This window comes from Cydia amplana, chromosome 7, assembly GCF_948474715.1.
Source record: "Cydia amplana chromosome 7, ilCydAmpl1.1, whole genome shotgun sequence".
In the NCBI taxonomy this organism is placed as follows: Eukaryota; Metazoa; Arthropoda; class Insecta; order Lepidoptera; family Tortricidae; genus Cydia; species Cydia amplana.
The window spans coordinates 8,989,866-9,004,940 of NC_086075.1; the positions used below are offsets into that span (position 1 = coordinate 8,989,866).

The 15,075-nt window shown below is 36.6% G+C and overlaps 1 protein-coding gene across 1 annotated transcript; it reads right to left on the reverse strand.

Moving 5' to 3' along the window:
* Nucleotides 1-7,138: 7,138 nt before the first annotated feature.
* On the reverse strand, nucleotides 7,139-8,390 carry LOC134649642 (huntingtin-interacting protein K). Its single transcript, XM_063504481.1, has 3 exons — nucleotides 8,159-8,390; nucleotides 7,930-8,037; nucleotides 7,139-7,328 (listed from the first exon to the last, which is right to left on the reverse strand). The coding sequence occupies exons 1-3, from the start codon at nucleotides 8,315-8,317 to the stop codon at nucleotides 7,233-7,235; spliced, it is 363 nt and encodes a 120-aa protein (XP_063360551.1). The 5' UTR covers nucleotides 8,318-8,390; the 3' UTR covers nucleotides 7,139-7,232.
* Nucleotides 8,391-15,075: the final 6,685 nt, after the last annotated feature.

Sequence of the window (15,075 nt, forward strand, 5' to 3'; positions counted from 1 at the left end):
TTGGCCCAATGGTTGACTGGTAGAGAATTCCTTATGGCATTAAGTCCGCCATTTGTACTGTCTTGTATTGTGCAATAAAGTTTAAATAAATAATAATAAATAAATAAATATTTAACTTTCTAGTATACTACACATTTTCGAGTTAAGTAGATGGAAAACGCCAAGTTCCTACTTATCCAACTTAATTATGCGTGGGATATTTTTGATAGCATAAAGCCGCGGAATAATGATGTTAACAAGTTCGGTCGATAAAGTTTTAAAAGCGACCGCAAATGGCTTTTTCTCGGCCTAAAAAGAAGCGGATATTTAACAAGAAAGCTCTCGCACACAGTAACGAAAATAACTTTACGAATTACTTATGCCCCGAAAATTGCGTATTCAGGGCAACTGTAATGGAAGACGACGCGGCCTAGAAACTGAAGATCTCCATTTATCATGGACCCTATGTCCTTGAGGCGAAATTATTCAAGGTTCCGAGAGTCCCCAGGAGTATCCTTCAAGCCCTCCAAGGTCGGATCGACCTCAATGCTAAACGGACCCCACAATCGATCCGATGATTGACTTAACTTTTTCGAGGTTACATCGTAGGCTTGTAAATGTACAGTCAGCAGCAATAGTTGCTAAGCGCGCGAGTTGTTCAAAATGATCTTGACGCGACTTTATTGTTAAGAGAATAAGAGCCTTATTATAAGAGCTTTATAAGAGCTTTATTGTTAAGAGAGAGAGAGAGAGGAGAGATTTTTAAAGAGCGCATCAAGGTAATTTTGAACACCTCGCCCGCTTAGTAACTATTGCTGCTGACTGTACCTACTTACTTCTAACTTGAACAGTTAGGTAAAAGGACTTTCATTGTTACGGCAATAATTGTAGGCAGGTAGGTACTTCATTATAACGACGGACGAGCTTTAAATTTACAATGATCCTTTGTAGTAGAAGTTGTCAATGAAAATCCATTAAATGAGAGAAAGTAACAAAATTATTTAAATTACCCTATAGGGCTAGGGATTACGCATTCATCAGAAATATAGGGCGAATAATAACTGATCTCCGGTTCAGTCCAGGCGTCTTGTCACATACACATAGTCTTAGGGGACTAGTAATATTTCTTCGAAGACACATTTTTATGTTAAACACTTCAAAATTAATTCACCTTGTGTATTTTAATTTCGTGAGAAATTTTAACTGTTATCCACCGAAAAAATACCAGTGTCCGGGTTTTTTGTACTTTCCGAGTTTAGATGGTTTACTTGAAATTTTGTTATTTCCTATTCCTTATTTCCATTCTTTTGTTTACTTCCGTCCCTACAATCAAGTAGTGGAACTATTTGTATATTTTGTTTTACAACATGTAATAAAATAAAAATATTTTGAAGAAACATTTGTTTAATATGGAAACCTGACAATAAACACTATTAACAAAACGGCAACTCTAATCCGGGTTTACGTACCTACTACATATTTTACAATCAATAAAGTATTTTATTCATAGTCAGGTACGGTACAAGTACTTCCTACTAGTATGCGAACACAGGTAGGACAGAACCATTTGCAATTTACTCGTAATTGAAGTAAGTAACAACCTTGATTGATTCTTCAAATTAGGTACAGACGGTACAGTTTTAAACATCTTATCTATTACGCGTGTTTTTATTATTTTTTTTCTACTCCAGCACTTAAATGTGTCAATTAAATGAATGACAGTGATATCTAAAGCAATGTCATTTGAATGCTTTGTCTATAGGCTCATAAGATGACTGCTAGCAGTCATCTTATGAGTATAATACAACTGCTTTATTTTTTTTAAAGATACAAGTTCCGATCATCTTGATTGAAAGAGGTATGTTTTCATTTACAATAATAACTCTTTTTTTTTAAATAATAACTCTTTTTTTTAAAATAATAACTCAATTTTTTTTAAATAATAACTCTTTTTTTTTAATAATCTCTTTTTTTTTAATAATAACTCTCTTTTTTTTTTTTCTTTTTTTTTTTTTTTCTTTTTTTTTTTTTGCTGCAGCTGTCATAGAAAAAGTAATGTATGCAACAGCTCATAATTGGTTCTTAAAATTCTCGGGTCTTTTTTTACAAAACTCTACTACGTCTCGTTTTGTAACTTCGACCCTTGAATTTTAAGAACCCTTATTATATCACTGTTGCATAAACTACTATTAATTGATCATACCTAGATTTGGAAAACTACTAATGGCGTTATTCATAAACGGCTGCTATCTTAATCAGTTGATGATCGTCATTTGTCCCTATCTGTCGTTATGCCATAGAAAGGGACAAACGACGATCATCAGCTGATTAACTTAGCAGACGTTTATGAATAACGGCGTTAGTCCTTGCCAATTTACAAAACAAATGCATCAAAAATTTACTTGTTTGATAAACTCTGCTAGATATTGTATCTAAATCGCGAGTATTCTGAACAGACCTTGTAAAATAACATAACATCCGATGCCAAAACCAAACTGGTTAGGTAAATGTTAACACGGCGTTCGGTGTAATCCTACAATACCTATTTGTTTGGAAGTCTGTAGCGTTTTTCCACTTCCCGATGACCTTGAAAGAACATCCAGAAGGTCGTCGTTTCGCGCGGAGTTGGCAGGGATTTATTTTAATATGTTACATGCCAAATTTATTATAGCAACACTATTAAACGGTCGCAATAGTAGGGAATACAATACAAATGTTAGATAACAGGGATCAGATACCGGTATTTTTTGTATGGGAACGGAAACGGTATTTTTTCGTTCTTTGCTAATTACTTCATTTCTAATTAGGCAATCTAATAATACGAAGTCGTAACCTAAAAACACAACTGAGTCCTACATGTCGAGTATAAAATAATTCTAAAAATATGGTTACTTCTAAGTTTTTGCAAAAAACCGGTTCCGATCCCTGTTAGATAAGGACCTAGGTATTGTACGTATGTATGTTCCTTTGAAGGAATGGATTGCATATTTTAAGGAACGAAAGTAAAAACTTTTTTATTTTATTTTACATAGCCCATGGTCATGTCATACTAATTACCGTGGAATATCGTTAAGCATCGCAGCCATATTTTAGAAATCAAATCAAATGCATATATACAGTCAGCATAAAATAGGTAGATAATGATGGCCGAAGTGACGAAATATATGGGAACACATCTTTATTTCTATATTAACAAAGGTGTGTTTACAATATATTTGGCCACTTTGGCTGTCACTCTAACTATTTGACACTAACTGTAAACTTTTTGTAAAAAACCTTCTACAGGCATGATGGCCTTTGGTTATGGTTGGTTAGAAACTGTAGGCGCCATCTGTGTGAGAACAGTGAGACTAAAGAAAATGTCAGCAAAGTTTGCAACTATAATAAAAAAAAATGTTAATAATGTGTATTATGTAAAGTGTAGACTTATTGGGGCTAGGATTATTGTAAAATTATGTGAGGAATAAAAATTAGTTACGTCTGCCTGCAACTTGGTTTATATACATACATTAAAATGATGATTTATGTGATATAAATAACCCTATATCCCTGCCCAGGATTCAAACTACCGATCTCTATAACAAATTTTATCTAAATTGGTTCAGCAGTTAAGTGTAAAGAGGTAACAACCAGACAGGCAGAGTTACTTTTGCCAGCACCAGTCAATCCAGTAATACGTGTGTTATTTCCAGTGATAAGTATTAACACAAATAGTGAACTAATTTCACTAAGCAGGTACAGCTGCTAATAGGGAGTGCTCCCGGTACTGGTTTTCTATACAAATACAGTACCGAAACCAGGAATTCCTGGTTCTCGCCATACAAACTCAGTACCAGGAGCATTTCGTAGCTGCTAGTGTTACTACAAATTTTTAAATGACAGGAAAATTTAAAAAAATAATTTCAGGCATGACTCTAACTTGTTACTGTTTGGAAAAGTGGTTTAACTGCTCTCCTAACTTACTGAGCTGTGAATGCGGTCAAATTTTCCCATATTCCCATTTAATTTCAAAACATTATAATAGGTAACATTTTGTTTCAGAAATTACATAATGATGAGTTTTGAGTCAACATGAAAGTAATATAGCAGGGGGCCGATTTATGAATTTCGAGTGCTCTACATAACATGATTTGTTGTGATGACAATGCTTGGCATGGGAAAATGGGAATTTTTATAGGGCAAGATTTTCATACTCTGTCAGATATCAAATCTTACATAGCAAATATAATTAAAAATATGATTCCAACTGGCATTAAAATGTGTAATAATATAATTTAATTTGTTACAAATATATAATTATTTGTTTGCAGATTATTAAAATCTAAATGCCACCCTAGATAAGCTCCCATCTATCCATACTGCCATGCACTCTCCCTAATATTTGGCACTCATTTTTAGTGGTGGCTGATAATTAATATGGGGGTGAACAGTAGAGGAGGTTACCAGAAGATCAAAATAGGGTATTTGACTACTAGTCAAATCAGTTTCTTTTTTCGAACTGTAAAAACGATTTGCTACTATGGAATTTATATGAAACACTAGCATGTGACGTCATGATCAAATTACCTACTTTTTATAGTTTTATACGGGTTTTAAAATAGAGATTGTTTCTAAAAATAACTGCTGTCTATGTTTCTCTATTAATCGTGTGGTGCTTTATTACCTCCGTGGTGTAAAATATTTTATTTTAAATACCCTATTAATTTAAGTTCTAAACCAAGAATAACTAGGCAAGAGGAAGCCAAAAATTTTGTGAAGCGGAGGAGAAAATATTGCAAAGTTAACAACCTAAATGTTACCAGGATTACCACAAACTTTTAAATTACGGGACTTTTATGGGGTAATAATGATATCTTGTGGAGGCCCTATGCACCTCCAGGGTGCCCTAGGACAGACAACAACAACAATGATATCTGTTCTTTCAAATAAGCTCAAGGTTTACAATAACAATAGCCTAGGTAAGTAACAATTTGATCTATTCATTCCCATGAGTTTATATAATCTGTATTAAGAAATGGTATTTCATATGTAGGTTTCATAGTAAGGTACCTTCCCATATGGGTGTTATAGATTCATTTAAAGATTAAATTCAGCTATCTACGAATATTGCATGAGCGCTGTTTTTATAACTGAATAAAGTGTGTTCTGAATGGCTAATAATAAGACAAAACTATAACTATTTTAAGACTGTCTACTATCTAGAACAACAAAAGATTGTGAATTTTTGGGAAGGAATATGTGTAATATTTAAACACTCTAGAATAAACATATTATATCAATTGTGTGGCATTATCATGTGAGTTAAAGGCGATCAAAAATGAGACCTGAATAGAATGACGAGTGATACAGTTGTCAAGTCACATTGGATTAGTGCCGTGATATTTCAGAGACCCATTGTCTAGGTACTTTAACCCACACATTACATTCTTACAACAACGATAAAAGTGTAACTGTTTGAAATATAATACGCCAAGGACAATAATCGTAACAAAATCGCTAGATTGACATTCAAAAATATGCAAATTGTACTTACGATTTTGACTTGTGATCACTGTGTTTTAGATTCCGGACACTGGACACATTTCAAATGAACACAAATATGAATTAAACACGTAGAGCTAAAAATTGATAAAACAATATTTTTTTAACAAAATTTATAAAATAAAAACAAAAGCTACGACAATAGCGCAAGCACACCTTTATGATGAGCATAGACTAGATAGAACTGACTAATTTTATCGAGTAATAGACAAAGTAGAATTGTAAGTATAGATGGTCAAACCAATTTGTCAGTAAATAGAAACAAAAAAAACTATACTCATCCTTTTCTTTTGGGTGCTAGTACTAGTGTAGGACAAAGATAGTATGACTCTCTCTGTGTATGTTTGAAATAAGACAGTCCTTTGACACACTATATCTATTATTATTATTATTTTTTCCATCAACATACTTTTTTAAAGCCTTCATAGACTATCGCACCGCACCGCAACCTTGGTGCGGTGCGGCGCACGTAAATGGTGTAAGGTAAGAAGAAGGTAAGGGTCGCCGTACATTATCGTGACGTTTAAAGAGGCCATAAGATTGAGGTTTTCCCATGGTTTTCCACATTTGCATGAATCTAGTATAACTGGATTGGGCATGAGTGGTGGGGATAACTGACAGAATGGGATAGTCTTATGTATCTTTCAGTAGGAGTAGCAGCGAAAGCGCTATTATTGTTTGTCCTTGTCACAGTCTCACATCTTGTTTTATTCCCCACCGTAAATTGACCACCGTGATTGGTCGAATTCATTTGTTGCCCACCATAACAAATAAATTCGACCAATCATAGCGGCGCAGTGCGACGCTATGATTGGTCGAATTTATATGTTTTGTCCCTCACGGAGGCACGCGTAGACCACTTCTATAGGATGCTACCTTCTATGCACATTTGTATATTGTAACGCCCTCTGTTTTAGTAAGGTGGCAAAAATAGATATCATTGGAAAGAAATATTTTTTGGACTATTGACTAGATGGCGCTATTTTCACAATATCCAATTTATGGGGCAAGTATAATAATTATGATTTATGATGATAGTAAAGGTACAGAAATTTACAAACTTATAACTAGGTAAATATAAAAATAAAGGGTATTATATGCTATTAGGCCATAGGTACCCGGCTAAATGTGCCTAGCACGCTGGTGGCGTTTCCTCTTTGGGGAACTTTCTATTTTATAGTTGGTTAAATCAATTTGTCAGTAAGAACCAGGAAATCTATACTCATCCTTTCTTTTGGATGCTAGTACTAGTGTATGAGAAAGATAGTATGATTCTCTCTGCCTGTTTGAAATGAGACAAGTCCTTTGACAAACTTTAATAATAAATTATTGTTCTTGGTGGAAATGGAGAGGTCATTCAATCTCTACAAATATTGTCTCTTCCGTTTCATTATAAACTTTTAGGAACAGAAAAACAAAATTTCTGTACAATTCAGTATATGTATACAGCTGTACATAGTCGGGGCTGTTCATAAATTAAAGCATATTCAGTACAAAAATGCTTGTGCGGCTCAATGCCACACACTGGTGGTATACTACTACAGATTCTAGAGTAAGAATAAGAATTGTTTATTGCCACATACATGAAACTAAATATTATATTACAATAAAAATCAAATTGCATGATAGAAAAGTCTATTTTCATTCAATAACAGTTATTGAACATGGTAAAATGACTTGTTTTGGTTTTCAGTAGTTTCTCCATATTGGTGCTAGTTTGTAAGTGTTGTTAGAGCCGCCACCACATCACCTCTATGCTCCCGTAATGTTCTTTCTGCTAGCGTCCGGGAGATTTCCATTTCCTTTACCTGCAAAAGGAATTCACTGTAAGATAAGCTAATTTGTTAAGGCTTCAGGGCATGGCCTACGAGTAGCTCCAACAAATTACAGAGTACGGGAGTTTTTGTATTACATATTAAGAACAGGTATTTTAAAGGAACAAATTGCTCAGGCACAATGTGATAGCCCTGTAAGATGCTTTAGGAACCATGTTACATCTGGAGATTGACCATAAACTTAGGTTCATACTAATAATTTAAACACAGTATTTAAGCATACACTACCACATGCAAAATACAAATACTTACATACAATCTCTTCACTAGAAAATGGGCTGACTAAACTACCATGCTATAGTACAGTAAGGCTGTTTTTGTTAGACTTGTACAAATGAAATAATAAAGTCTGGCGTCCACTAGACTCGCCGAGGCGAATCAAATCGAATCGCTATAATTCGCCTCCTATATTTTCTAATGCAACTGCGTCCATTGACGCGCTCTTCGTCAATGGACGCAGTCTAGTGGACGCCAGCCTTAACAGTCTCCTGCTACATTTATTTTTAGAATTGAACCTTATCATACATCTCTCCTGCTTTTAGCGTAATATAAATAATAAACAGTTTACACTTACAATTAATTCTATGTCATCCTTTTTAACTGACACTTTTTGTAGTTCTTTCTCTTTTTCAAGACGTTCCGCTGCCTCCTTGTTCCTCCTATCGCCGATTAAAGAAAGAGCCTGGAAAGCATAAGAAAACCCGATTAAGAATCTTATTCGCAACCAATATGTTGAATCTTTAGGTTGGTCTTGACATAACCTAAAAATGTTTACTCATATTCAAATATTGATTTCTACTCACGCCAGATATATCCTGTGAGGAAATTTCTTTTTCTTCAGCATAATCCGTCACTTTTTCTAGGTCTGCAACTCCACTATCATGTTTCGCAGTCTTCTTTTGGGTCTTGTCTTTGTCGTGTTGAATATCGTCTGTATCTCCGTTTATTTCTTCGTCAGCCATTGTGTTTTACTGATAAATTACAATATGTGAAAAGTTATGAATATTTTTACGGTTAACACATCAAATCATCGCAAGTGGTCTCTGTTTTTATTAGTATTACATTCAGGTCGAAATGACGAACCACTCGCGAAAATGAAATGAAAATGACCATTAGAGAAGAGTACGTTAGGAAACCTGATTAATTTACTCAGTCTATCCAAAATATTAATATATTATGAGAGAAAATTGTACTGTCGCTTTTTTTGTAGAGTAATCATGCAGTTAGTAAATAAAATATAGTAAGTAAATAATTTATATAGTTAATCACAGAGTAAAAGCTTTATCATTATGAAAATAATTATCTTATTATCCAAAAATATGACGTTTATTTGATATCTGAACGCTCCCGCATGCTAGCGTGTTTCAGCTACCAGTAAAACAGTCGATCCACATATCGTATATAGCTGGTCAACCAAATCTTGACAAGATTTGGTTGACCAGCTATAGTAATTTTAAGCGCGTTTTTAATGATAAATGAAGCATAACAAAACAAATAGAAAATTAGAAAAATTATATTGGAATACTAATTTGTCACTGTCAGTAGAAAAAGGCGCGAAATTAAAATGTTATATGGGAAATGTTTCATTTCATTTCATTTCATTTATTTATAATGTAATATTAGCATTAACAGATAAACCTTACATGCTAACACATAGATTTCATTTATATTATTACTTCTTAACTTATCTTAGCATTATATAATATGTATTTCATTATAATTTTATTTACGTAGTTACATATTTAGTTTTAAGATGTTTACTGTATTTAATTTAATAAACTTATCGTATAATATATTGTGTATGTTATATATATTGGTAGGTAGACTAGTAGATAACACAGTATAATTGCATTAATATGGAATAGAACTTTTTGTGACTAGTGTCTCCAGGTAACGGCTTGATGCTATCAAAAGTTTTGATTCTGGGGTAAAAAATACATCCAGGGAGCTATCTCTGACCAGGATATTGTTTATAAGCGTCAGAGCTAGGTGCAGGGGGGAGGAGGAAAGAGAGAGGAGAGTGCGCGCCGGCGGGACAGCTAACGGGCCGCGTTGCCTCGCGCGCAACTGCATGCCACACGTACGCGGGTCCCTAAATGGGACCAGTGCAAGTAGCTCCGGATTAATTGTTAGTCCTCGGATTAGTTTCAAAAAGTATTTTACTAAATACATATGTCTTCGAAATTCGAGGGACGTGTACTCTACCATTCCGAGGACGAAGAGAGTTGGGAAGAGGTACGGGTAGCGTCCATACATTTTGTGGTACAAAAAGCGTACAAATGATTTTTGTACTTTTTCCAATTGGAGCGTATATTGGTGCTCATGGGGATTCCAAATAACGGAATTTGTTTCCAATTTGCTGCGCACATATGCATTGTATAGGACGCTAATAGCGTGCTGGTTAGTAAACAGTTTGGCTTGACGAATGACAAATCCTAAACACTTTCTAGCTTGATTGCAGAGCTTGGTAATATGTGGGTTAACCCTTTAATTCGCAATGCCAAGAATACTATACACCAGGTTCAAAAAAATATTGTAACGTAATTTTCACTTAAACTCAATTCTTTTTTAAATATAATGATAGTTTGAAGCCTAACTTATCTTCGACGATTGCTCAGGGGCACGTATTTTGACCATTAGGGGCAAGATGGTGCCGCGACAGCAATCGACCGTAGGACGTAAGGTAATTATAAAATACTAGCTGTGCCCGCGGCTCCGCCCGCGTGGAATTCGGTCTGTGTCAGTAAGCTAATTCATCCCTAATTTCTCTTTCTCTCCCCTGGAGGCGGAACTTGAAGTAAAGTTGACAGATGGATACGATTAGCGGACTGAAGTCCAGATAAAATATTTTACAATTAGGTATAGGTACCACTAAACAAAACTACACTCCAAAACCAATAGTTTTTTTTCGCCCTTATTCCAATATTAGACGTGATTTAAACGACACAGAGTAGTAGGTGTATAACGGACAATACAGTACAGTACTTTTGTATTTTTACGTTCTTGACTGTACCTATCCAAATCATGTCCATGGCAATTATCATCCAATTCTGTCCTCCAAATCATTCTGAGCATGAACAATTAAGAATTATACACATAGAAATCCATACTTCCTAACAAACTTTCAAATTTAGGTCTAATATTATATTAGTTAGAAGTAAGATTAGAGGAAAGGAGAATATTATAGATATCAAAAACTTGAGGCCGAGTATTTACACTTTATTTACAATGTTTATGTATGCACAACTAAATATCTACATATATGTATGTACCGGGGATTACTTTTAACAGTGTAAAAAAATGTTTAATTATAAGTTTTTAATTTAAGTCTTATTTATTAAATAACACTTAAATTAAAAAAAGTTGGCCTAAGTCGTAGTCGCTTGGTAGGGTGCCCAGAATGCCATCTTTATTAAAGTAGGACTTAACCCTTAAAATCGTATTAAAAACGCGAGCGTAGCGAGCGCGGAATTTTTATGATAGAAAAAAAATTGAGAGATGCTATGTCAGGGACACAGCCTGACATAGCATCGTGGTTTACGTGAAACGTTGGTGTGGATATCTAAATAATGCGAAAGCCGAAGGCCGAGCTCCATGTAGGGCCGAAGGCCCGAAGCGTCCAGGCTGTCAGTGCTTAAGCACAGAACAATAGTATAAGTGTCTAAATACGAAGGCCGAAGGCTGAGCTTCGTATAGGGTCGAAGGCCCGAAGCGTCCTGGATGTCAGTGCTTAGTCACAGAACAATTGTATCAGTGTCTAAATGCGAAGGCCGAAGGCCGAGCTCCGCGTAGGGCCGAAGGCCGAGCTCCGCGTAGGGCCGAAGGCCCGAAGCTTCCAGGATGTCAGTGCTTAAGTCGTAGTATTAGTCGCTCGGTAGGGTTCCCATCAGAATGCCACCTTTATCAAATGAGGCTTAACCTTTAAAATCGTATTAAAAACGCGAGCGTAGCGAGCGCGAATTTTTTTGATAGAAAAAAAATTAGAGAGGCTATGTCAGGGAATCGTCCAGGATGTCAGTGCTTAAACACAGTACAATAGTATAAGTGTCTAAATTCGAAGGCCGAAGGCCGAGCTTCATGTAGGGTCGAAGGCCCGAAGCGTCCAGGATGTCAATGGTTAAGTTGTAGTAGTAGTCGCTCGGCAGGGTGCCCAGAATGCCACCTTTATCAAAGTAGGCTTAACCTTAAAAGTTAAAAACGCGAGCGCAGCGAGCGCGAATTTTTTTGATAGAATAAATTGAGAGAGGCTGTCAGGGACACAGCCGCAATGGTTGAATTTTGGTGTGGATATCTAATGCGAAAGCCGAAGGCCGAGCTCCGCGTAGGGCCAAAGGCCCGAAGCGTCCTGGATGTTAGTGCTTAATCACAGAACAAAAGTATAAGTGTCTAAGTGCGAAGGCCGAAGGCCGAGCTCCGCGTAGGGCGGAAGGCCCGAAGCGTCCAGGCTGTCAGTGCTTAAACACAGAACAATAGTATTAATGTAGGTTAATGTGTGTGCTGGGAGTCCTGAAGCACTCAATGAGTTTAGGAACTCCAGAGGGTCTGTTGTGACGTTGCCTTCATTCAAGACAGTGTTAATGGATTTAGGTATATACTGCCTGTTCACTTTCGATTTCCGCCAATATCCGCGCATGTGTATGCGCAAGTATAGACGTACGACTCTCTCCAGTACCCGCTGATGCACCACTGTACTTACCGTCGAGCGCGTCTGTCGTGTGAATCCGCTAAGCGGTCAACCGTTCTTCGCACTGCGTGAACGTCTCCGATTCTTCCTCAGATTCCTGAGACCGTGCTACCTTGTAACCTCAATACGTTGCGAGAATTTCGCGAAAAATTAGTTTTTTTCGGAAAGGTATGGTAACGCGTTTAAAATGCAAGTCCCAAATTGTTTGACATTTACTATTTAAAATTTAAAAACTTTCGCGTTTTGAACACATATTAACTCACATTTATAGACTGGCCTATCTCGAAATTTATTTTATTACCTATATTTACCGACGTTTCGACACAGGTTTCACTGGTCGTGGTTGCGGCTAACTGATGTCCCAACAAAATGTCAAAACAGAGATTTGTGCAACTACGGGTAGTTTCGTCGGGACGAAAAGTGTATGAAAAAGTTTAGGGTAGACATCATATTTTCAAACCACCCACTTCACATAATGTTAATTATTGTCAATAGACCCGCGATAGACCCGTCAATAAATGTGATTTAATATGTATTTGCAAAGACGTTTGACATTGACTAAGAAAATTTTTGTTTTTTTTTACAAAGTACATACACAAAAAATAAAAGTTTGCACCACTTTCTTAAGTTAGCGCCATAAGATTCAGGTGCTAACATAACTTAATTGAGTGTATTGGCCACCCCCCCTTTTAGGGGTTGAATTTTTCTAGCCTAAAATAAGGCCAGGGATTTTCTTGACAGATTAGTAAAGTTTGCATCAAAATCCGTTCAGCCGTTTTCACGTGATGCGCGGTCAAATAAACAGATAAACAGACAAACAGATAAACAGACAAACAGACAAAAATTATAAAAACTGTTGGAACGTGTTCTGTTATCGATTCTAAGTATCCCCAACCAACTTTTTTTCGAATATCTTCTATGTACAGACTTTCGACCCTCTTCAGCTTTATTATATGTATAGTAAAATATTTAAAAATATTTATACCTATAATATTTATTGAAATACTATTACAATGTATTCTTGAGGGAGAATAAAATGGAAGCCTAACTAACACAGGACTGGGCTACCATTATGTGTGTTAAGAATGCTTAGCTTCGCGAGATTCTTAGAAATGTACTTAGTGTAACGCATGTTAAGCATTCTTAGCATTGCGCGACTCTGAATAAAGTACATTCTTGTTGGGCTGTTAAGTATTTTTAACATTGCGAAGATAAAGTATAATATGAGAAAAGATGCAACATACACGACTTGATGGATTCAAAGGTGGTAGACCACCAAGATGACCGTTTCGCAGCGAGCTCTTCCCAAACGTGCAGGATCGATAGCACACGCGTTTAGGTGACGCTTGAGTACGTCCTTATATCGGAGGTATTGGCCGCCGTGCTTACCCTTTGCTAATTCTAAGTAGAATATAGCTTTAGGCAAGCGGCGATCGTCCATTCGGAGAACATACCCACACCACCTGAGCAGACGCTGCATCAATAGTGCCTCCATGCCGTACATCCCGGAACGACGCAGAACCGCGGAACGCGGAGTTTGGAATACGATCCTGCCATTTAATCCTAAGTATACATCTTAGGTGGCAGGTGTCTAGTCTTTTGATATCTGGCTTGCACATCAGGCACCATATCTCTGCGCCATACAGATGGACTGGGATTATTAGGGCCTTATGGACGTTTATCCAAAGGAGCCCACAGATTACCAGTTCGTCGGACGATATCAGCCTGTCAGTTGTTCGGAACTATCACCTTTTGCGTATAACTGACAGGCTGATATCGTCCGGCGAACTGGTAATCTATGCCCCTTTAGTCTCAAGATTGATATCATGGGACCTCCACACACGATCAGTGAGTCGCTCGAAACTGGCAGTAGCGTTGGCAATGCGAGATGGTATTTCTGAAGCCAGAGTATTGTCATGTCGTATGGTGCTCCCAAGATATTTAAAATGACAGACTTCATCTATTGGTTTCCCATCTAAATTCAGCGGTTTTGAAGTGGTGTTGAATCAGATTCAACTCCCCGGGGTGCTTGTTTGAGGATTTGCGTATTGGAAGCACTTATTACCAGGCCGAATTGTTGGCATACTATCAGACATAAGGCATACGTCGTCAGCGCAGGTAGAGTATCTCTAATATGGAGACTTGTCACACTTTAGACTTCGCCTTGAACTAGGGTTGCCAACCGTACTAAGTATTGTACTATATTTTGGCTCTCTGTACTATATACTTTTGGAAAAATATATAGTACGCTATAATACTATATTTCCGATTAAACGTATGTTACACTTATGTTTAGTATTTTATCTAAAAGTACCATATTTTTTTGAAATGTACTATATTTTTGATGCCCTATTCTGGAAAATACTATATTCTACCAAAAAATAGTTGGCAACCCTACCTTGAACCTTGATATGTCAAAGACACCTTTCTCAGTCCTCACATTTAGTGGTTTTTTGATTTCCACAACACTTTAAAGCTTCTCTCATCACCACTGAGAAGTATATGGCAAAGAGTGACACATTCCTGCTTCACTCCGCTTGTAACCTGGATCACCTCAGAGAGTTCGTTTTCATGTTGAACCTACGCTTTCATACAATCGTGAAATTGACGAATGAGGTTTACGAACTTCTTTGGATATCCAGATTTTCGTAGAACAAGCTATAAGGCTTCGCGTAGTTGAAAGAGCCCGGATCAACGTCGACTACCCTCAGACCGTAAAACATTATACAACGCTCATATTGGGAGGTGTTAATTTAGCTGATATGTTGGTGGTCAGAAAAGCAACAGTAGTTCCATGGCCTCCACCTGTAGTTCAGTATAATAACAGGACACTTGCCAGTGTACACCTCATACGAACGATGTAGGTATTTCAAAAAAAGGAAACATGAACATGAAGTGCTCATCAATGCAAATTGAGATGAATGCCTTGCCTAGTAGCAATAATAAAATGTTTCTACTCTTTTGGCGTTGCTCAATAATAACTTTTTATATAAAAACTAAAAATTTGTTATTAATTTATTTTCTCTAAGCCATGCG

Bases quoted from the DNA above. Each gene is read 5' to 3' on its own strand.
- LOC134649642 (XM_063504481.1), bottom strand. From the start codon at position 8,317: ATGGCTGACGAAGAAATAAACGGAGATACAGACGATATTCAACACGAC. The intron at 8,038-8,158 runs GTGAGTAGAAAT...TATGCTTTCCAG, and splicing joins CCTCACAGGATATATCTGGC to GCTCTTTCTTTAATCGGCGA. The intron at 7,329-7,929 runs GTAAGTGTAAAC...TTCCTTTTGCAG, and splicing joins AGGATGACATAGAATTAATT to GTAAAGGAAATGGAAATCTC.